Source organism: Sinocyclocheilus rhinocerous, unplaced genomic scaffold, assembly GCF_001515625.1.
Source record: "Sinocyclocheilus rhinocerous isolate Xijiao unplaced genomic scaffold, SAMN03320098_v1.1 scaffold200, whole genome shotgun sequence".
Taxonomy (NCBI): Eukaryota; Metazoa; Chordata; class Actinopteri; order Cypriniformes; family Cyprinidae; genus Sinocyclocheilus; species Sinocyclocheilus rhinocerous.
In genome coordinates this window covers 40978-63363 of record NW_015641014.1, presented here as the reverse complement: position 1 = coordinate 63363, position 22386 = coordinate 40978, and the positions used below count along the sequence as shown (strand labels likewise).

Genomic DNA, 22386 nt, shown 5'->3' with positions numbered 1-22386 from the left:
AAAAACAAGATTTGTGCTTTTGCAAAATAAAGCAAACAAACAGAATGCGCGTTGTCATCCTTTCCTTTCCGTGAACTTGTTTATGGAGCGCCGAGCCACACTTATGTTTTAAATCTGTTAGCTTTAAGTCAGATATATTTCGCTTTTTTTTTTTTGAGCCCAAAATTAAACTTAATCAACCATCGATAGCTTTAATCGATTGCATCTCTTATCGACAATTAATCGATCGCCGATTAATCGTTGACATCCCTAATTGCAATTAGACTTGTGCCGGTATTCGGTGATGCGATATATCACGGTGATGAATATGCACGATATTGTTATCGTGGGCACTTCTAAATACCGTGAATAGTTATATATTACAAATTATTACGAATTTTGAATGCATTTTAAGAATACTTTTCCCATAAACTGGTCAAAATGCACAACACCGCTGTATGCTGTGTGAAAGACGGTGTGCACTCTGATGTAAATAAGCGCGGACGTGAAGCACATGGCGGAACGTGTGAGAGACGCTCTAGATGAAAGTGCACTTTCACTCTCTGACAGCAGATGGCGCTAAACTGCAGAAATTATAATAATAATAATATAATAATTCATTTAAATGCAGCCTTTACCCCGGAAACCCTGTAAACAAAGCAGTTGCACTACTTTCTGTTTCTGAATTGTGTTTAAATGATTTAAACAGCCATTCAGATTTGTGTATTTGCTATGATGTTCATCACAGCGCCAAATACTTAAATATTTAGACTTAATAGGCTATTTATTTTCAAACTTTTTTTACATTTTAATCTGGACTACAACATGCCCTAGATATTGTTTGAAAGTGTTTTGATTCTTTATTGTTCGGTCACACTTTACATTAGGGCTTCATTAGTTAACATTAGTTAATTTATTAGTTAACATAAACTGCCAATGAAAAATTCTTCTGAACATTCATTAATCTTAGGTATTCTAATATTTAATAACAGGTTGTTAAAATCTAAAGTTGCAACTGTGTTATTTAATGAGCTAACATGAACTAAGACTTGTATTTTTTAAACAAAGATTAATAACTTCTGTAGCAAATGTAGCTATTGCTCATTGTGAATGTTAATGCATTAACTAGCTAATGAGGTCTTATTGTAAAGTGATACCTATTGGTCTTTATAGTTCTTTTGCACTTTAATCTGTGTAAAACTTTTAACTTTATACATTTTTCTGTATTGCTTTATTGCATTTAAATGTTCAGTTATTTTTGTTATAAGAAAAATGTTATTAAACCTGTTATACTGTATTATGACAGCACTTTTTTTAACTAAATTTCAATATCGTGATAATACAATTACAGCAATTAATCGCAACATGAAAATTTGATACCGGCATATCCCTAATTGCAATATATATTGATATTAAGTTGTTGACCAGCCCTACATGAAACCTTATTTACCTTGACCAGTGTCCCATCATCACAGTGCCACACGATTCCCTCCATTCGCCCCTCCTGGCATTCCTGAAACCAGGAATACAGCTGCTGGAATTCCACTGGAGGAGGCTTCCGGATGCGCAGGACCCCATGGGGCACCAGGACATGGACTGGATGCTTCTTACTTCCCAAACCTACAGAATCACACAGTCAGCCACGGCCTAAACCAACAGAACTCCACTCAGTTTCTTACTTTCTTAACAGTTAAACTAGCATTCAAAAGAGTAAATGAGAGTAAAAACTTTAACAATGTTACAAATTATTGTCATTGACATTAAAAAAATGTCATTGTTTCATTAGAATGGTTTCTGAAGGATCATGTGACACTGAAGACAGGAGTAATGATCCTGTATATTCAAGTAGAAAACCTTATTTTAAATTGTAATAATATTTCACAATATTACTGTTTTTACTGCATTTTTAATAAAATAAATGCAGCCTTGGTGAGCAAAAGAGACTTAAAAATATATATATATATTCACCATATGGATTTCCATTAACGTTGGTTCCAATAAGCTCAAGGGTTTGCTCCATGAGGTCTGCCAGAGGAACGCTGACCATTTCAAGCAATCCCTCATCCTCTCCGTGTGTCTTCAGGACAAGAGCGACACCAGCATCATAGTTGACCACACAGAAGTGCCAGCAGTACTGCTTGTTGGTATGATCCACCGGAACCCAACCTTCATGATATATCATCTAAGCCATTATTTTCACTCAGTACAGTATAACTTGTGACAGGTGTAACGGTCACACGACTCTAACCCACCCAGTATGTGTCCATGTTCGTCCGGCACTGGATGGCCGTTCTCATGCTGGACTCTGTGAGCAGCGATCCAGGATTCTGGTGCTTCACAGAAATCTTTGTCTACGTTCCACACAAATCCTGTTATTTAGCAGAGAATTACAAAATATCTTATGTTTACAACTTTTATTTTCATTCACTGCTTTGTGACGGTTTCTTGTTAGCCCATGTTAAACATGTTAGAATGTTCATTATAATATTTATGTAAGTTCAATCATACGAAAATAATAATTTTAAAAAATCTAAATTAAAAAGTAGTTGGACCAAAATACCTTTACAGGTCTTCTGCGAATACTGATACTTTTTGAATCTCTTGTCCGCCTGCTTGGTGGGTTTCCGATCCAAGCGAGCCCAGAGATACGGTTCCCCTTCAAAAAAAAAAAAGTAATAATATTAATAAAAACCCTCATTTTGGATATGGAAATCACTATTCAATCTCTCTCTCTCTATATATATATATATATATATATAAATTTATACATATATATACATTTATATTATTATATATTACACATTTATACACATATACATTTATAATATTATATATTACACATTTATAAATACTGTTCTTTAAAACCTTCTACTCTTCAAAGATTTCTGAAGAAAGTCCACAAAATTATTTTGCAGCAATTTTTTTCATAATACAATCATAATAATAATAAATAGTATCAAATCGGCATATTAGAATGCTTTCTGAAGGACCATGTGACAGCTTTGCCATTAAAGGAATAAATTACATATTAAAGTAAATTTTATATTGTAATAATATTTAACAATACTACTCTTTTTAGTGTATTTTTGATCAAATACTTAGGCAAGCATAAGAAAATGTTTTCAAAAACTTTCAAACATTTTATCAACCCACACCCTTTGAAAAGATGTCTTTTTTACATAAACAACAATGATCCAACATTAATAACCACTTGGCCTCACGTTGTGACGCATTTATACCTTTGTATGTGGTGGCATAGCAGCACGTCCCATCAATCTTCTCGGTTGCTACTGCACAGTGAATATCTGATTGAAGAGCAGAAGGGTTCACATTCTCAGTGGCCACCACCTGAAACTGCTGCAGGATCAGAACGAGAATGAGTACAATATTCTAATAATGAATACAATCTCATATATATGCAATGCATGATGAATTTACCTGTGCATTTTTATTAAATTATTTTTTTTGTATGCTTTATTGTATAGCACTTTTACATCAGCCCCTGTTGCTTTTAAATGTGCTTTTTAAATAAACTTGGACTGAATATGCATATTGGCTTTGGGACAGTTACTCCGTTCAATGCACTAAATAAAATAATATGGAAAACATGAATTAAAAATAATGACGCGACAGGAGGTATACTATGCGCCATATTGTAATGCATTATCTCGTATTGCAATCGGACTGCATTTACAATGTTTACAGGGTTTTGGTCATGAGAACAATATGTACAGAAAAATGCTGATGGTTTATTTTACCCACCTGACAGTCGCGTTTTCTGGATGGTTCGTTTCTCACTTCCGTCAGGAAAACACATGGGATCTTCTGCTGCACTGAACCCAGACGCCGCATTATCGCTGCTGTTAAACAGCTTTATTACGGGGTGTGTTGCTTCACAAATTGAATATGGACTGATGAGCTTAACACATTTTCAGATCAACCATTCACACGCACTCACTGCTATTTTGTCCAGATTTCCTCTCATTCTGTAGTCTGTTATGTTAAGATGATCTTTGTCGCCATCTATTGGAACGGAGAGTGAACTGTTTTTTTTTTTTATAGTAAGCAGGTTTGATGTGCTTTTATCTCGGAGCAAAAAAAGGTGAATGCTACTTTATTCTTATAATTTTGAAAGTATATTTTAAAATGTTTTACATTTAAATAAATTAATAGTGCTTTAAGTAAAATGCTTTAATTTTCATGGAACGTGTCGCCTCATGGGGGCGCCATGTTGAGATCAAATGACTCTCAGTAATCATCGAATCAATGAAAAGTAGCTTAAAGGGTTAGTTCACCCAAAAATGAAAATTATGTCATTACTTACTCACCCTCGTGTCGTTTCAAACCGGTAAGACCTTCGTTCATCTTCAGAACATAAATTAAAATATTTTTGGTGGAATCTGAGAGCTGTCTGACCCTGCATACACAGCAATACAACTGAAATGTAATGCAAAAGAAAAAAAAAACTACTTTATTCAACAATTCATCTCCTCCGCATCACCCTGTAGCGCCATTTTGGAGAATATCCGCTGGACGTAAACAACGTATGCTGTTCTGTGTCAGCTGCGTCACACCGGATCTGTTTCCTACGTTGTTGTGATTTGATCTGAACGGAAACAGCGTATCCGTGTGACGCAGCTGACACAGAACAGTATACGTTGTTCACATCCAGCGGATATTCTCCAAAATGGCGCTACAGGGTGATGCGGAGACGAATTGTTGAATAAAGTCTTTTTTTTTTCTTTTGCGCACAAAAAGTATTCTTGTAGCTTCTTATAATTGCGGATGAACCCCTGAGGTCACATGGATTATTTTACCGATGTCCTTGCTACGTTTCTGGACTTAGGAACATTTCAGTTGCGTTGCTGTCTATGGGAGGGTCAGACAGCTCTCAGATTCCACCAAAAATATCTTAATTTGTGTTCCGAAGATGAACGAAGGTCTTACGGGTTTGAACCATGAGGGTGAGTAATTAATGACATAATTTTCATTTTTGGGTGAACTAACCCTTTAAAATGTACTCACTTGCAGGCCACCCAAGATATATATGGGTTTGTTTGTCATCTGAAATTTTGCATTAAATCACTTGCTCATTACTGGATCCTCTAGTAACACTGGATGAAGAAATAAGAATTATGGACTTATATATTTACCAGAGGCAACGGTTTAAACTTAAAATGTCTTAAAGGGATAGTTCACCCAAAAATTTAAATTCTGTCGTTAATTTCTCACCCTCATGTCGTTCCAAACCCGTAAGACCTTTTCCTGCATGTAAACAACGCATGGGCTGTGTGCCTTGTTTACATTCAGAGGAGAGCACGCACATGTGTCGTGATACTCTCCAAAATGACACGGAGGAGAATAATTGTTGAATAAAGTAATTCGTTTGGTTTTCTTTGCCCACAAAAAGTATTCGATTCATAAAATTACAGTTGAACCACTGATGTCACATGGACCATTTTAACAATGTCCTTACTACCTTTCTGTGCCTTGATCGTGGTAGTACCCTTGCTGTCTATGCAGGGCGAGAAAGCTCTCGGAACATGGGGGTGAGTAATCAATGACAGATTTTTGGGTGAACTATCCTTTTAAGGTTAGATTGGTTTCTTACAAACACGCAGTTTGTTGCTTGTTTCAAGACATTAATTGATGGACTGGAATCATGTGGATTACTTGTAGATTCTTGTGATGTGTTTGGACTCATTCTGACGGCACCCATTCACTGCAGAGGATCCATTGGTGAGTAAGTAATACTAAATTTCTCCAAATCTGTTCCGATGAAGAAACAAAATCATCTACATCTTGAATGTTCTGAGGGTAAATTTTAATCAAAATTTCATTTTTGTGTGAACTATTACTTTTAAGATAATCATCACTGACTTGTGAATAGAGGATTACTACTATACTATTCTTCTATAAATCTCATGAAAACAGACAGTGTATGTATAAACGATTTAATGCCAATAACTTTAATGACACAAGTCTACAGAAAGCCTCTAAAGTGCAACAGCATCATATGCATGAATGACCTCTCATTAAATAACATTTTCAATTTCAGAGGCAGAATCATGTTGGCATGCCCTTTAAAACCACTCAATTAAGTCTTTTAAGTAAATATATACACATGCATACACCATTTTGGTGTTATAGTTTTTCATTTTGTACCATGTAACTTGTTTTATGCCAGATAACACCTGATCCAGGCACACAAAAAGCCTTTCAGAGTGCAAAGTGAGAAGTTCCTTAGGTAACAACCAGACATGACCTGAGGTAGGTCTCTATAAAGCAAAAGTCAATTAGTACTGTGAACTATTTAACAACTGTTGTCAGACTCTATTTGATTTCTCCATCAGGTTTCATGCTGAAGGGCTCCAGGCGCTCGCTCTCAGGCAGCAGATTGTTGAGACGCTCCATCAGCGGTATCGTCTGGTCGATGCCCATCTGAATGCGTCTCAGAATCATCGACATCTCATTGACCTTCTGGATCTGCTCGGCGTACTTGGCGTACCGCTTCTGCCTTTCCTGCATGATGCTGAATATTGCCTCCACTGACAGATCCATCTGACAAAACAACAGGTCAGCATTCACAGCTAGCTTGTCGAAACCGTAAAATTCAATAGAAATGATGGTGAATACCTCTTTGATCCTCTTGACCAGAGCGTTCTGGTCAAAGGCAACAGCTTCTGCACACTGGTGTAGATGATCCTGATATCGGACACACAGCTGCAGCACCTGTGCCGAATCCAGCTTTTCTAAACAGATAGTGCTCGGAGAGGTTTGTCCACTGAGCACACCTGAGAGAATTAGGCTCAAATTGTGATTCATACCATTATGAACTACGGCTGGATATTGACACAGGTTTCACAAAACCATTCCAATTAATTTGGATAGTTGTCAGGAAAACAATCTCTCAACTAATGCGGTAAACTATACAGGAAACCCTGTCAGTTGGTATATTGCTATAATATTGAAGGTTAAAATTAATAACAGAGGCCAAATTTTATTGATATTTATAGTTATAATCAACACTCAAATAAAAATGGAGTTGTATGCATACATTTAAATTGCACATACGGCAGCTTTTCTATCAGTTTTATATTGGTAATTGCAAGTTTTTAATCTTACAATTCTGACTTGTTTTCCTCAGAATTTCTTGTTTATATCCTGCAATTGTGATTCTGAGAAAAAAAAAAAAAAGGTGTCTGAAATTTGGGAAATAACAGAAACAAAATGACTAGATATAAACTCGCAATTTCAAGAAAAGTCAAAATTGTGAGATATAAAGTCAAAATTCTGAGGAAAAAAGTCCGAATTACGAGATTCAAACTCAGAATTAAAGAAAAAAATGTCACAATTCCAGGAAAAAAGTCATAATTATGAGAAATAAACTCTGAATTCTAAGGGGGAAAAGTCAGAATTGTGAAATGAAAAGTCATTACCTTTTTAATGTTTTTATTCTGTGGTGGAAGTAAGCTTCCATATGTTTCTACTCCAATTCATGATCAAAATATACATCTTTAAACAATGGCTGCCGTCAAAGTATGAAAATGAAAGATTTATTCAAACATACATTAAATAATGAAGACATCACTAACAGCTTAAGTAAAAATATAATGAATATGTAGTAAAGAAGTGCACATATTTATCAAAATGCTCCTCTTTAGAGCTTGGTCGATGTCACAGCACACTAAACTACGTAAAAAAAAATGCTTGTTTGAATTTTGTGATAAAATTGACAGTGTAAAAGCTGTAACTTTGTTTTATATCAAAAGTAACAGCACAACCCAGTCCCAGATCTATTATAAACCATTTTCAAATTTGCAAAGCTTACACAGTTGCAAAAAGTATATTTAAACTATACACAAAGTATATATCTACATATTGTGTACATTTTATATAGTGGAGTATCTTTCTATTGAACTTACAGAGAAAAAAACACAGTCTGGCAATTTGGACAATACATTTAAAATTACCTGATCCTTTATATATTATTATTATTATGTTTGAATTAGTAATATATAATTTATTATAATTAATATAGAAAGAAGTGTATCTTGTGGTGTGACAAGCTGCATGAATAATACATTTAAAGGAACCAGCTAAATGTTAAGGAGTACCTAAGGTTTTGGGTAGTGGTTTTCAGACATCTTTTTTCTCGCTCTCTTTCAAAAACAATCTCAAAATGTATAGCAACACAAGAAATAAATAGTAATTAATTAATGTGTACATTTCTTTTTAAACAGCCAACGTTTTTATAAACAGTACTATTCAGAATACTGTTACATATATATATATGAAAACAATCTTCTGCAATTCCTCTCCTTTTGTAGTTTTAACTGTTAATTTATATTGTCTCCACTACCACTGTCCCTTCTTTGTTTTTATCAGGATAGGTTATAAACACAATTGTTAACGTAATTCCTTAAAACTCGGCATCTCCCTCAAAGAAATTAAAAGCTCTACAGGTTAAGCTAATGATTTTCAACATTCTCATCCATTTCTCAAACGAGCAAGTACATTAGACACAATGCAGCAACATGCGATTGAGAACCACCCCTTACTGGGATCATCAGCCATGTCAGTGAATCGCATGAAACCCCGTTTGATTGGCTACTCCGTGTGTCAATCATTCCGCCGTGAAATGTAAGCGCCATTCTGATTGGCCACAACAAGTGCACCTTTTTATCCAAAGATCCTATTGGTGGAAAATATAGGTTAGTGGTCCGACAGTCACACGAAGGAAAGAAAAGTAGGTCAGAGACTGATTCCGTTTATGTCATAGTTCCTCACGGATCGGACGCCAAATAACCGAGCAAACTGTGATGTTGAGCTATTCCTCCGGTAAGTGTGACGATTTAACGTTTGACCATCAGGTCTAAATATCGCGTTCTGCTTATCGATGTATTATGTGCGTGTTTTTGTCCGCTCGCATATTAATTTCAGTAGGAGGGGCGTCCATGACATTTCTCGGGTTGAATACCTTAGAACCGATGCAGCTGCCACCACAACAAAAACAGTAATGGTGTCAGTGATTTAGTTAGAATGTCATAAATCATAGCAGAGCGTAGCCACAAACCCACACCCATAATCGATGTGAGGTTAATGGTCTGCGTCCCCTTTAAGATGGTTGAATAGAGGGAGTGCAAGTGTGCTTGAGCCTCCTGTGTGGGTTGGTCACTTCAAAAGGTACTTCCATTTACATTATATCTGCTGTGTTCGCCTTAGAAATTGGGGCTGTGTCTCAAAGCCTTATGAGCTGTCTATCTAGACAGCATGCTTGTGCTGACAGACAAGTGATGCTTACTAGGTAGGCAGCTCACTATGGTTTGAGTCAGGGCTACAGTAGCGTCGTTATGCTTTCGATTGCGGTTTATCCATGTCCGTTTTGTTGCCATTATAAAGATACCAGCTTCAGAGAACAGATAAAGGGCGTGAGGACACCGTTCAAGTGAGCTTTTTTTAACCAGATTGCGTCTGAGTACTAGCCAGAGACAGCTGACTATATTATGCATACAATGAAGTCCAAAAATCAATTTAAAAATCTGACACGTTAAACATGGAATATATGAGATGATACTCTATTACCAGGCAACGATACAAATGCAAGCAAATTTGTGACACTGCCCAGAACTCATTTTTGCAAAAGGTCAGATGTTCTTGCTTTCACTGAAGCACACAGTGTTCTTTGCATCATTCTCAGAGCTTGCTGGATATTATGCTGAAATTCGTGTTAATTTTCAGCTCAACTTTTCACTTATTTTATAATGACAATATAATTTGGAAAAAAGCCAAAACTGGAAGTACTTTTATTGCAAAACAGGGTTAGTTGTCACATTTTTACTTTATTTCTTAACACTGATTTATATTTAAAAGATAAAATCTGTATCTGTAAGGCACAAATCTTAAACTCTTGACTACAAAAACATTTGAACATTTCTACCATGTAAAAAGATACAATTAATTTAACATATTTTGCCCACTTGTGACAAGGTGCCACAGTAGTGTGGCTTATTTTGGCACACTTCATTATTATTACAGTGTGATAAATATAAATGAATTTTAAATATTAATATTTATAATTAAATTAATTAATTTATTTTTAAATAAGTAAATAACTTTACAATTTATTTTTTATTTCTGTATTTTTAAATTATCTCTTATTTTATTTTTAATCATTATTATTAAATGTATTATTTTATATTTTTCATATTAAAATGAATTGTTAATACAATATTAATAAATGTTAAATATTTATAATACTAATATTTAAACATATTAATGAACATTGAACACCAAATATTACTTAATAATTATAAAACATTTAATATACATGTGACAACTTGCTCCAGCTTTACATTTGTGAAAAATACTATACCCTACCTTAAAAGACAGTTTGCTTTTAGTCGTGACAAGTCCAACAAGTTATGTGTAAGTGCTGCTTCCATATTGTAAGACGGGTGTGTGGTGTTCAGTTGAAGTAACTGCATTCCTAAAGTACAGCATCAAACACTCATCATTAGGGCGTTCATCAGCACTCATTTCCAGAATTAGTTGTTTTTCCTTAAACCACGTCTGGACTTTCTTTCGTTCTGCCACACGTCATGTTTCTCCTGAATTGGTCTGTAACAACTTGAATTGTGGCTCGTAATTAGGATGAGTAATACAGGTAGGTCTTTAAATGTGACATTATTATCATGTTGCCATGAAGGGAGGTTTGATTTGCATGTTTGGCTTTCATTGAACATACTGAAATCGACTTGACTTAGAATAAACTGAGATGAACTACTTATCTTTTTTGCTTGTCGCCTCTTTTTTTCTTTATCTTTGGCAGTCTGTTAAGGCAAGCCCACGCACTCAAGAATAGATCACTTGGAGATGGGTGGAGTGATGGCGGTGCATGAGCTATGAGAATAAAACCACAGAGTTTAATACTTTTGTTTAACTATGTGAATTTGAAAAATAATGTATGCATCACACTTAACTGCACTGTTGCTCCAGTGTAGGCATTTAAATGGCTGGGTCTGCAAATGCACTTTTTATTTCGGCAGAAAATCCCATTTGAACACACGGGACTCCTGTTTCATTTACGGCAGGAGAAAATGGGTCTTCCGGCCCTTTCTTTCTGCCAGTTGCATTTCTGTAATCTAAATGTGGCCTAGATTGCGAGCTTTCCAAGGGTTTCCTGGCAACCAGAGCAGGTCATTGATGAAGCTCACCATTTCCGTGCGTATGTGAGTGTTTGTGGGAGTATGAGAGAGATTTTTTTTCTTTGTCATTTTGTTTGTAGATAATAAGGAAGCTCAAGTTACCTATTAACTTAAAAGAATAGTTCACCCAAAAAAGAAAATACTGTCATCACTTACTTCAGTCTAAACCTGCATGACTTTCTGTATTCTGTAGAATATCTCTTTTTAAAAAAATTTTTCTCAATACCTCCTTGGCTGCTGTTAAATTTGTTTGATCTTTTATGTACTACTATTTAAACTCCTTTTAATAGCAGTTTAGTCGATGGAAATGTCTCTGCTTGTTTTAACCACTTATTAAAAACCTAATTTAGATTGTACAGTTGTAAGTAATTAATGACCTATACTAAAATTACCTTTTTATCAAATGTTTTCGAGAAGGTAATTTTATCACAACTTGTTCCATATTTAGTTGTGAATGCTCTAACAGATGTGTTCCAGTCAGGTTTAGGACCCTTCATATTACATAATCTGGCCTCCTTAACAATACTTTATTGGCATTTGATTGGATATTTAAAGGATAGATCTTCAGTTTGTATTGGTCATTTGTGTTCTGCATTGATTAAATTAAACAGCGGTGTGCCGCAGGGTTCTATTCTTGGGCCTGTTTTATTTTCATTGTATATTTGCCCATTGGGCTACATTTTTCATAAACACAATATTTTGCATCATCTGTATGCTGATGATACCTAGCTATATATCCCAACTGGTCCATCCTCCAATTGATCGCCATCCTTTGATGCACTTGTACATTGCTTAGGTGAGGCTAAAGCCAGGTTTGCGAGTGATTTTCTTCATCTTAATACCAAAAAGACTGTGTGTGTTGACTTTGGACCCCCATCTGCCACTAAGGAAATTATAAGTTGGCTGTGTTTTAAGATCATCCTAAGAATTTGGGTGTTGTCACGAATTCGGCTTTGGCTCTAGATACGCAGGTCATTAGTGTTGTCAAGGTTGGGCTCTCCCAACTCCGAATTATTTCTGAATTGAAACCAATTCTCTTCTTTAAAGACCTGGAAACTGTCATTCATGCATTTGTATCATCACGCATTGATTACTGTAATTCTTTATATATAGGCATTTCTCAGGGTCAGTTATCTCGTCTTGCAGTGGCCAAGCTTCTGACTCGTACAAAGAAGAAGAACTATCACCCCAGTTTTGGTCTCCCTTTTCTGGTTGCCTGTAAAATTTAGGTTCTGTTGTTGGAGAGCACTTTGATCAATGGAAGTTGTTTTAGAAATGCTATAGAAATAAAATGTGTATTGTATGTATTGTACATGAAAACTAATGGGGTCCAAAAAAAGGGTTGGTCCATTTGGTTAAAAATGGTTCACAGACAGTCGGCTTTTTTTCTATTAATATTGACTAGTCTTAACTTTAACTTCTCATAAACTCAACTGCAATGTCTATGTGAAACTGAAATGTAGAGTTTGTTGTCAGTGGAAACCTATTTGTTTGTTATAAATGCCATTTTATTTTTGTCCACAGGATCTTGCCACAGGTGGAAGGACATCAATTGAACAGCTGCTTGACTGTTGAATCTGTGTGGTGAGCATGTTTTATTCTCTATACACACATTGATATAATACAGCGTATTGTAGTCATTTTAAAGAACTGTTCTTGAATTTCTTTTTGTTTTTTTGCCCGTGTTAAGATGATCTAATGGCAGACCAAAGAATGGACATCTCCTCGACGATGAATGAGTTCATTTCCCAGAGTTCTGCAGATCTCATCAGCAGTTCCATTGGCACCACGGGCATGGACTACAACCGCAAGAGGAAGGGCAGCACCACCGAGTACCAGTGCGTGAACTCCTGATAGTATAGTATAATAGTATTTATGGCTTATTGTTTGAGCAGTTGTGCATTTCATGAATCTAAGTAGTTTCACATAAAATAGTTACGGGAAACCGTGATGGAGATGTTTTTTGATTACTTGGAAATTAGGCAGTCTTAAAAAATGACCAATTTATGAATTGTAATATAATAACAATTTTAATGTTGTCAGATAAAAAGTTTTTAAATTCTGCAATTATTCATAATTTAAATAATAATAATTATTTATATTAATTATGCGTGTTTTTAATTATTAATTTAAAATATGGAATTTGTTTTGAGATATGTTTTTATAATGTATATATTTAATATTCTGTTTTACAGGATTGATGGCTTTTCGTTTGAGTGAGTAGAAATGTTTCCTAATGTTTTTCACAAATTTTCCATACTAATAAGAATTGAAAAATAATTTAATTAGAGAAATGTTGTAAAAGGTTGTTTTATTGACTGCTGTGGTTTTTCACAGTGATAGTATGGACACAGATAAAGATAAGACAATGGGAAGGTAAAGGAATTTGAATTCTATGCTGTTATATTTAAATACACAGTTTTAAAACATAAAGAGACCAATAAATGAATGATAAATCGATAATAAATATTTTCTCCTAAATCCAGGGATGACCATCAGGGCCGGATCAAAAATGCCAGGTAAGGTGAAGATCAAACTTTTCTCTGCTTAATTAATGTTCTATGAAAAAGAGGTGTGTTGCTTGCATGTTTTCAACTGGTTATTTTATTTTTAGGGAGGCTCACAGTCAGATAGAGAAGAGACGCAGGGATAAAATGAACAGTTTTATAGACGAGTTGGCTTCCTTAGTCCCCACTTGCAATGCCATGTCTCGCAAGTTGGACAAACTCACTGTACTGCGCATGGCCGTCCAACACATGAAGACATTACGAGGTGAGAGCTTTCTACCACAGCACAGGCCAAAATGCATTTGATTGAGCTCATTTTCCACATTTAATTATGCTTGGCTTTTCTCTTTCTCTCTTTTTCTTGTAGGGGCCACCAACCCGTACACAGAAGCAAACTATAAACCAGCATTCTTGTCGGATGATGAATTAAAGCACTTGATTTTAAGGGTGTGTTTAAAATATCAACCCCAAGGCTTTTGAGAATTTATCTTGTGGAAAACGTTTAGGATCGTTTAGGAAACTCTCCTTCCCTCTCTCTCCGCAGGCTGCTGATGGCTTCCTCTTTGTAGTCGGTTGCGATCGTGGAAAGATTCTGTTCGTCTCGGAGTCTGTTTATAAAATTCTCAATTACACTCAGGTATACTTTCTTGACAGTGATCTCCATGCTCTGATACAGTAAAGTTTTTGACGTTAATGCAAATTGTTTTGTTTTGAACCATCAGAATGATCTGATTGGCCAGAGTTTGTTTGACTACCTGCATCCAAAAGACATTGCCAAAGTGAAAGAGCAGCTGTCATCGTCAGACACGGCTCCACGGGAACGACTCATCGATGCCAAAAGTAAAGATTGTTTTTATAAATGTTACCATTTTACTCCCATTTTAGCCAAAGGCACTTGAACTGATGTTCCGTTCTCTCTGAAGCTGGTCTACCAGTGAAGACTGACATCACTCCCGGCCCCTCCAGACTGTGTTCAGGGGCCCGACGATCTTTCTTCTGTAGAATGAAATGCAACCGTCCATCTGTCAAGATGGAGGACAAGGACTTCCCCTCAACTTGCTCTAAAAAGAAAGGTATCACTCACTTTGCAGGTAGTTTGCATGGGATAAAAGACTCTGAAAACAGAGCAATAAACAGAAAAAAAAAAAAAGATATTAAAAAAATTACATGTGTGTGTGTGTATATAAACAAAATATTTTTTTAAATGTAATCTATAATTTGAAAATAACAAAATTGTCCTATTTGTGATTTAAAATGTAATTTCTATAATCTAAATAACATGCATAACAAAGTTATTGCATAACAATAACAAAAATAACATCCCATTTTATTACACAGAACTTAATTTCTGAACTTATTTGTATTGTCTTCTTTGTATGTATGGATAATTAAGTTCTAAATGATTGAATTATTAAATTATTAAAATTATTAATTTAAAAATAATATATATATTTTTTAATTAATTAGGGTTATATATGAATTAGTCGATATGGAATATATTATCAGAATATGTTTATTAATAAAATATATCTGCTATTTGCTGTTTTTCCCATTTTTTTTGTGATCTCTAATGGCTTTTTGCTTCCGAGGCTGATGGATACATCTTTCCCTCTCTCTACAGCAGACCGCAAGAGTTTCTGTACCATCCATAGCACTGGCTACCTGAAAAGCTGGCCGCCCACCAAGATGGGTTTAGACGATGATAACGAACCCGATAATGAGGGCTGCAACCTCAGCTGTCTAGTGGCCATCGGCCGCCTACACCCACATATCATCCCCCAGCCCATGAACAGCGACATCCGCGTCAAACCCACAGAATACGTCTCCCGCCACGCCATCGATGGCAAGTTTGTTTTCGTCGACCAGAGGTGAGAAGGTGCTTTTAGATCCATCTTACATCATCAACAAGAATCATCCATTTGTGAGAATCTTCTATAGGGCACCAGCTAAAAGTTTCTATGCACTTCTAAGGTTCAAAAGACCACTAATAATGTGTGCGGTGAGCAGATTTGATAACTCGCTAAAGTGAGATTTGAATTGTCAGAAACCTCAAGGGTCTACAAGTATTGATTTCAGTTCATGTCAGTGAATTAGCATCTCATTTAATCCACTAGTTTATCACCGCAATTCATTGTTTCCATTTAGGGCGACAGCCATCTTGGCGTACTTGCCTCAGGAGCTTCTAGGAACGTCATTTTATGAGTATTTTCATCAGGATGACATCGGTCACCTCGCCGAGTGCCACAGACAAGGTTTCTGTTTTATTGGCTCGATCACCTTATTCATACTGTTTGGAAATGAATGTTTAAAAAGTACTTTACTGTTATAATGGCATTTGTAATAAATGCTCATTTGCTTTTTTACTTCAGTGCTACAGATGAGAGAAAAGATTAATACAAACTGTTACAAATTCAAGATAAAAGACGGCTCTTTCATCACTCTGAGGAGCCGCTGGTTCAGCTTCATGAACCCCTGGACCAAAGAGGTGGAATATATCGTCTTGAGATGCACCTGTATATATATATATATATATATATATATATATAATGTATATGTGTGTGAATGTGTATATATATATATATGTATGTTATATATATATAGAGAGAGAGTAAGAATATTTGAAATATATATATTTTACATGTAATAAATTTACATAAAATATTAATGTATATTATAATTATTAAATTATAAATTATTGAATTATTAAGCTGGTTCAGCTTCATGAACCCCTGGACCAAAGAGGTGGAATATATCGTCTCTACAAACACTGTGGTTTCGTAAGTGTCACGTCACATTATGTTTGTGTAAATAAGAAGGTGCACCCTTATGACTGGTTTTGTGGTCCAGGGTCACATATATATAATATATATAAATTAGATAATCTATTATGTTATCTTTATTATACTGATAGTATAATAATTAATAAATGTTAATAGAAGTAAACACACATTATTAATAATAATAATAATAAACTAACATTTTTATTTAAACATTTTAATAATACATTAGTATTAATAATAATAATAATACAAATACTATTATTTAATAAAAAGTGTTATTTAACTGAATTATTTCAGTTAAATAACTGAAGTGTGTGTGTGTGTATGTTAAATTGTATTATAGTGAATAGTTTTATAATATTATTATTATTATTTTATTAAAGTAGAATATTATAATAAGAAGAAATGGAATAATATACAAATGTATTAAAAGTATTATTTAATAGTATTAGTATAGTAATACGTTAATTATGTTTATATACTATTAATACAGTATTTGTATATGTGTATTAATAATGATGATGTAAATAATAATATGTTATTATTATTATTATTATTTATTAAACGGTATTACTTAAGTATTATATAAAACATGTTTATTATTAATAACAATAAAAGAATGCGTTCGGATCCTGCCAGTTTTGAACTCAGAAATGGCACATTTTGAATGTCAGTGGTGTTTTTATATTAATGACATTGTAATGCAGAATGCTGTTGTTGATTGTATTGTTTCAGGGGCAGTATGCTGGAAGGAGCCGATCCTAGTTATTCGCAGTCAGCCTCGTCCCCTCAGAGCATGGACAGCGTTTTAACATCAGGAAACGGTGAGATCCGTTTCCAGCGGAGCAGTTTCTCTTACAGATCTCTTTTTCTTTTTTACATCTATGTGTGTATGTTTCTGACAGGAGGGGGGAAACGTCCTCTTCAGACGGTTCCTGGTATTCCGGGAGGGACTAGAGCCGGAGCTGGCAAGATTGGACGCATGATAGCTGAGGAAGTGATGGAGATTCAGAGGTACGTGCAGCATCCGGCACATATAGGTTGCACTGCAATATGATTCACAAAAATATTTGATTCTATAATGATGTCCCGCCCCCAGGATTCGAGGCTCCTCCCCTTCAAGCTGTGGCTCCAGTCCTTTAAATATCACTGCCACGCCCCCACCTGACACCTGCTCTCCAGGGGGAAAGAAGGTGAGAGAGCCGCCTCACAAAATCACTCTTTGACCACATTTACATCTACAGTTAAAGGAATAGTTCACCCAAAAAAGAACATTTGCTGAAAATGTACTCGCCCTCAGGCCATCCAAGATGTAGATGGGTCTGTTTCTTCATCAGAACAGATTTGGAGAAATTTAGCATTATGTCACTTGTTTACAAATAAATCTTCTGCAGTGAATGGGTGCCGTCAGAATGAAAGTCCAAACAGCTGATAAAAACATCACAATAATTTACAAACCATCAATTAATGTCTTAAGTGAAAAGCTGTATTTGTATTAATTAATTTTGCAAAATTATAATGCAATAATGCAAAATGAACACAGAAATTTGCAGCAAATTTAAATTTTTGGTTGAACTATCCCTTCAAGACTGAATAAGGTTAAAAAAATAGATATGATTAAGATGATTGATTAAAATAAGATTTTTTTTGTATTACAAATTTTCTGAAATGTTATGTTCTCAAACTTATCTATATCTAATTTGCATACATTTCCAGAAAAAAAATCTAAATCTAATCAGAAATCTTTTTTTTTTTAACATGAGGGGACTTTGGATGTCTCTTTTTATCACTCCATAAATCGTAAAATACTGTGAACGCAGTTTTCACATTTTTAGGGATAACATTTTATATAATACTGTATATAAAATATGGCAGCAAACCCCTCTGTAAAAAAACTTGAGAATAAAACTGTAAAGTTATATTTACGTGATTTTAAAGGCCATTTTCTCAAAACACACAGACGCAAATAAAGTGCAATAAAATAAACATTTAAATATGTATTTTTCGAATGTTTTCTTGAATTAATCAGAAACAGTATATTATGAAAAAAACAATAGCCCCAAATCTAAAAATTGACCAGTGCATAAAAAAATGGTGTCTTGTTTCTTTTGATTCTTTTACGTTACAGTTTTGTTATACTGTATCATTTTTTATCTTTTAGATTCAAAATGGTGGAACTCCAGATCTGCCTTCAGCAGGAATTTTGTCTGGACCCGATTCGATAGGATACCCCTATTCAAATAACTCCTTAATGAGTGAGTACACTGAATCAATCTCACTTCAGTCAATCACATGTAATATTCTCAAGCGAATACACTAAGCGATTCTCCGCCTGCAGGTGACAACTCCCATCTCAGTATTGACATCATGGAAGAGCCCGGATCCAGCAGCCCCAGTAACGACGAGGCAGCCATGGCCGTCATCATGAGCCTCCTAGAAGCTGACGCTGGCCTCGGCGGTCCTGTGGATTTCAGCGACCTGCCCTGGCCTTTGTGAAACCACAGCAGACTCCCACCAGGATGCTCACTGGGTCCAAGGCTAAACAGGTCTAACCGCAGGGGCTCCTGGACAGGAAGTGCACCGCAGCGGTGTGCGGAGGCTAACGCGCTGTGGCTGTTAGATACGGGACCTCCTACTCAAAGAACACAGAATCAATGGTTGAGCTGCATACTTCTTTCCAACCGCCTCCTGTTCAACGGAGATCTGTGCATTTTCCACGATTCTCACACGACTTTTCCCGACCTGCCTGTTTCTCTGTAGATACCAGCCGACCCATCAGCAAACATGGATATCTTTCTATACATATATAAATATATATACCGTTTTGTTTGTGTTTTAATGTTTTTACACTACAAAAGTTGTTGAAATGTTAAATATTCTATATGCAGATTGTAACTAATATTGTAATTCTATTATGTAAGATTTCTTTATGCAAAATATATATGGTAAAAGTGTAATGTATCAGCAGTGGATATTTTTAAAATAAAAAAAATATTGTCTTCAGAATGTTTTTTTTTCTTTTGTTTTTGTATTATTAATGATTCATTTTTACCTTAATGAATAATAGATATGCTGGCTGTCACAGATTATCAAAGTCTTTTGGAGAATTGCTAGAGATGTTTCCTCATGGAGCTGTTCTCATTGTCTGCTTCAGCTCTGTCTCTTTCCCTGGCTTTTGATTGGTCCGTGGCTGAGATATTTTTGTTCTATGTTGCCATCCAGTGGTAAAATCTTTGAGGAAATGAAATGTGTTGTCAGGGGAAGGAGACTATAGCTTGACAACGGAGTTCTGAAAAATCAATTAGCACCATTGTGAATTATTTTGTAGGTCAAAAACATTTTATAAGCGTAGTTTAATTCGAGTGACAAAGTGTGATGGAATCTTTTTTTCCATGTTCCTTGAGCAGCAAATCAACATATTAAAATAATTTCTAAAGGATCATATGACACTGAAGACTGGAGTAATGCTGCTGAAAATTCAGGTTTTCCATCACAGAAATAAATTACATTTAAAAACATTAAAATACAAAAGTTATTTTAAATTGTAATATTTAGTGTAATAGTTTTCATCAAAGAAATATAGCTTTGACGAGTATAACAGACTTTTTTACAAAACAATCTTAACCACAAACTTTTTGAACTGATGTATATAGATGTTTATGTACATAAGTTTACACATTTTTCATAAAAAAAAAAAATTTCTAATTTAACCATTTTTGCATCAACATTTTCATGACAATTCAATGATGTCAGGGAAATGTGCTTAAAGGGATAGTTCACCCAAAAATAAAAATTCTCAATTACTTGCCCTCATGTCATTCTAAACCCATAAGACCTCTGTTCCGGAACACAAATTAAGATATGTTTTATTAAAACCATCCCTTCAATTGTTACAAAAAAAGCATATTAAAATAGTCTTAACTTTCTCTGTGCAAAATTTCTTTTTTATTTTTGTTTTGTGTGAAATTTAAATGATACATCTTCCTGGGATCTACCTATAAAATTCTATGAAAACATGACAAATGAATTATAGTCATTTCTATATTTAGAATCAAATCTAATAAACCAAGCATGCTGATTTGATCGTGTTTATTAAAATAACATTCCTCGAGCAAGAGGAACGTCTCTCCTGATGCACCTCACTGCAGCTACAAATAACAACAAAATGAATTGTACGGTACAATAAAAACATGTGACATCACTTCAGTACTCGTTCAGAGGCCATGCATTACAGTGAAGCTCCACAGGTGCTCCGTTACGCCCCGTCCACGTGACAAAACCAGAAGGGATTCTCATTTCATCGCAGGGTGCTCCAGTGGATTGTGCTCCATTTTATTGCCAAGTTAAACAGCAGTAGCTACCACAACATAGTACAATCTCTTCAGATACTAATCAAAGGAGTGATTATCGACTTTGAGTGTCTAATTAAATACAAAAACCTCCTTTGGTTGAGTTCTATGAGGGAAAGAAAGGCAAAGTGTCCAAAGGTCATGTGCTACCGCAGCGATCGTCTTTGAGACTCTTAAGGCGGGAGAGAACTTGAAAGGCAATGCGGTCTTGGCAGCGGGACTTGGCTGGCCTCTCTCTGCAGTGTTCCAGTGGTGACGTTGTGTGGGTGTGTGTGTGTCTGTGTGAGAGGGTCAGATGGCCGGGGACGAGGCGTCGGGATCAGGATCGTAATGGTGGCTGGGCTGAGGGTGGTTGGGGAGGATGTCTAGTTCGTCCACCTGAGGCCCGGGGTGCATCACCACCAGCTGATCTTGAGGGATGTCTGCGGCAGCTGCGGCCAGATTGGTGATGGACTTGCTTTTCACGCACTGGAAGTCCACGTGTCGGCTTTTGCCTTCCTCTTTCTCCCAAGACATGCGGATGAAGGGCCGCTGGACGTAGTTGTAAATGACCTCAGGACGCCCACCGGGCCGCTTCTTTACTTTCTCTTTGTAGGTTGGGTAACCTAGGTGCAAACACAGGCACAGCATTAGCAGGAATGCTAATTAAAGGGATAGTTCAACCAAAAGTGAAAAATTTTGTTTTTGTCATCATTTATTCACATTTGTGACGTTCCAAACAGGCATGATTTTCTTGAGGAACATAATAGGAGATATTTTGAAGAATGTTGGTAACCAAACTGTTGTGGTTCCCATTGACTTCCAGTGTATTTTTTTTTCATACAGTGTCCCTTTTAAAATTGTATAAAAAAATGTTAAATGTGCATGTAAGTATGTGTACATATAATTTTTTTTTCTCAGATAAAGTGACAGTGTCAATTTTAAATTTTAAAAGTTATTAAATAAAAGTTCTATGTATTTTAAAATAAATGTATATGTGACCCTGGACCACAAAACCAGTCTTAAGTCGCTGGGGTATATTTGTAGCAATAGCTCAAAAAATCATTGTATGGGTCAAAATTATAGATTTTTCTTTTATGCCAAAAATCATTAGGATATTAAGTAAAGATCATGTTCCATGAAGATATTTTGTAATATCCTACAGTAAATATATCAAAACGTAATTTTTCATTAGTAATATGCACTGCTAAGAACTTTAGACAATTTAAAAGGTGATTTTCTCAATATTTAGATTTTTTTGCACCCTCAGATTCCAGATTTTCAAATAGTTGTATCTCGGCCAAATATTGTCCTAACATAACAAACCATACATCAATGGAAAGATTATTTATTCAGCTTTCAGATGATGTATACATCTCAGTTTCGAAAAATGTACCCTTATGACTGGTTTTGTGGTCCAGGGTCGCATATGTATATTTACATGTATATTTATATTTATATATATTTTTTAATGTAACAGTCATACACGGTGTCAATTTTAACATTTTATAAAATAAATGTTAAAAAATGTAACGTTTATAAAAGTATATATAACATTTATTTTACAAACTTTTAATATTATATA

At 35.2% G+C, this 22386-nt stretch overlaps 4 protein-coding genes across 11 annotated transcripts in view; 1 reads left to right on the top strand and 3 right to left on the bottom strand.

Annotated features, from left to right (window-relative positions):
- The window catches only part of LOC107753527 (uncharacterized protein C12orf29 homolog), a 6103-nt gene extending 2134 nt beyond the window's left edge, over positions 1–3969 (bottom strand). Inside the window, exons 1-6 of one of the 4 annotated variants that reach the window (XM_016569687.1) lie at positions 3742–3969; positions 3201–3336; positions 2540–2635; positions 2232–2348; positions 1948–2145; positions 1430–1599 (exon numbers count right to left, since the gene is read on the bottom strand). In XM_016569687.1, the coding sequence (XP_016425173.1) occupies positions 1430–1599; positions 1948–2145; positions 2232–2348; positions 2540–2635; positions 3201–3336; positions 3742–3831 (807 nt within the window). In that variant the 5' untranslated portion in view covers positions 3832–3969. The remainder of the gene's footprint in view (positions 1–1429; positions 1600–1947; positions 2146–2231; positions 2349–2539; positions 2636–3200; positions 3337–3741) is intronic. The other 3 variants (XM_016569690.1, XM_016569689.1, XM_016569688.1) reach the window with 3 other exon arrangements.
- Positions 3970–4661: 692 nt separating this feature from the next.
- LOC107753635 (loss of heterozygosity 12 chromosomal region 1 protein homolog) lies at positions 4662–6804 on the bottom strand. Its single transcript, XM_016569846.1, has 3 exons — positions 6616–6804; positions 5916–6540; positions 4662–4672 (listed from the first exon to the last, which is right to left on the bottom strand). Exons 1-2 carry the CDS (start codon positions 6802–6804, stop codon positions 6313–6315), a joined length of 417 nt encoding a protein of 138 aa, XP_016425332.1. The 3' UTR covers positions 4662–4672; positions 5916–6312.
- Positions 6805–8691: 1887 nt separating this feature from the next.
- On the top strand, positions 8692–19459 carry LOC107753525 (aryl hydrocarbon receptor nuclear translocator-like protein 1). The gene is made up of 20 exons (XM_016569682.1): positions 8692–8820; positions 12711–12770; positions 12877–13024; positions 13382–13402; positions 13524–13562; positions 13673–13705; positions 13801–13958; positions 14061–14140; positions 14238–14330; positions 14416–14533; positions 14617–14766; positions 15315–15561; positions 15839–15945; positions 16063–16178; positions 16436–16470; positions 17209–17297; positions 17379–17487; positions 17573–17666; positions 18635–18728; positions 18812–19459. Exons 3-20 carry the CDS (start codon positions 12885–12887, stop codon positions 18967–18969), a joined length of 1881 nt encoding a protein of 626 aa, XP_016425168.1. The 5' UTR covers positions 8692–8820; positions 12711–12770; positions 12877–12884; the 3' UTR covers positions 18970–19459.
- Positions 19460–20547: 1088 nt separating this feature from the next.
- btbd10a (BTB (POZ) domain containing 10a) overlaps positions 20548–22386 on the bottom strand; it is a 14482-nt gene continuing 12643 nt past the window's right edge. For 4 of the 5 annotated variants that reach the window (XM_016569680.1, XM_016569677.1, XM_016569678.1 and 1 more), the window contains one exon: positions 20548–21427. In XM_016569680.1, the coding sequence (XP_016425166.1) occupies positions 21114–21427 (314 nt within the window). In that variant the 3' untranslated portion in view covers positions 20548–21113. The remainder of the gene's footprint in view (positions 21428–22386) is intronic. The other variant, XM_016569681.1, reaches the window with a different exon arrangement.

What these genes read in the sequence shown, in the direction of transcription:
- LOC107753635 (XM_016569846.1), bottom strand. Translation starts at nt 6,804, where the DNA reads ATGAATCACAATTTGAGCCTAATTCTCTCAGGTGTGCTCAGTGGACAA. An exon ending in TGGTCAAGAGGATCAAAGAG is followed by an intron (nt 6,541 to 6,615) that starts GTATTCACCATC and finishes TTGTTTTGTCAG; the next exon opens with ATGGATCTGTCAGTGGAGGC.
- LOC107753525 (XM_016569682.1), top strand. Translation starts at nt 12,885, where the DNA reads ATGGCAGACCAAAGAATGGACATCTCCTCGACGATGAATGAGTTCATT. An exon ending in TTTGTTTTCGTCGACCAGAG is followed by an intron (nt 15,562 to 15,838) that starts GTGAGAAGGTGC and finishes GTTTCCATTTAG; the next exon opens with GGCGACAGCCATCTTGGCGT. An exon ending in TTCAAATAACTCCTTAATGA is followed by an intron (nt 18,729 to 18,811) that starts GTGAGTACACTG and finishes CTCCGCCTGCAG; the next exon opens with GTGACAACTCCCATCTCAGT.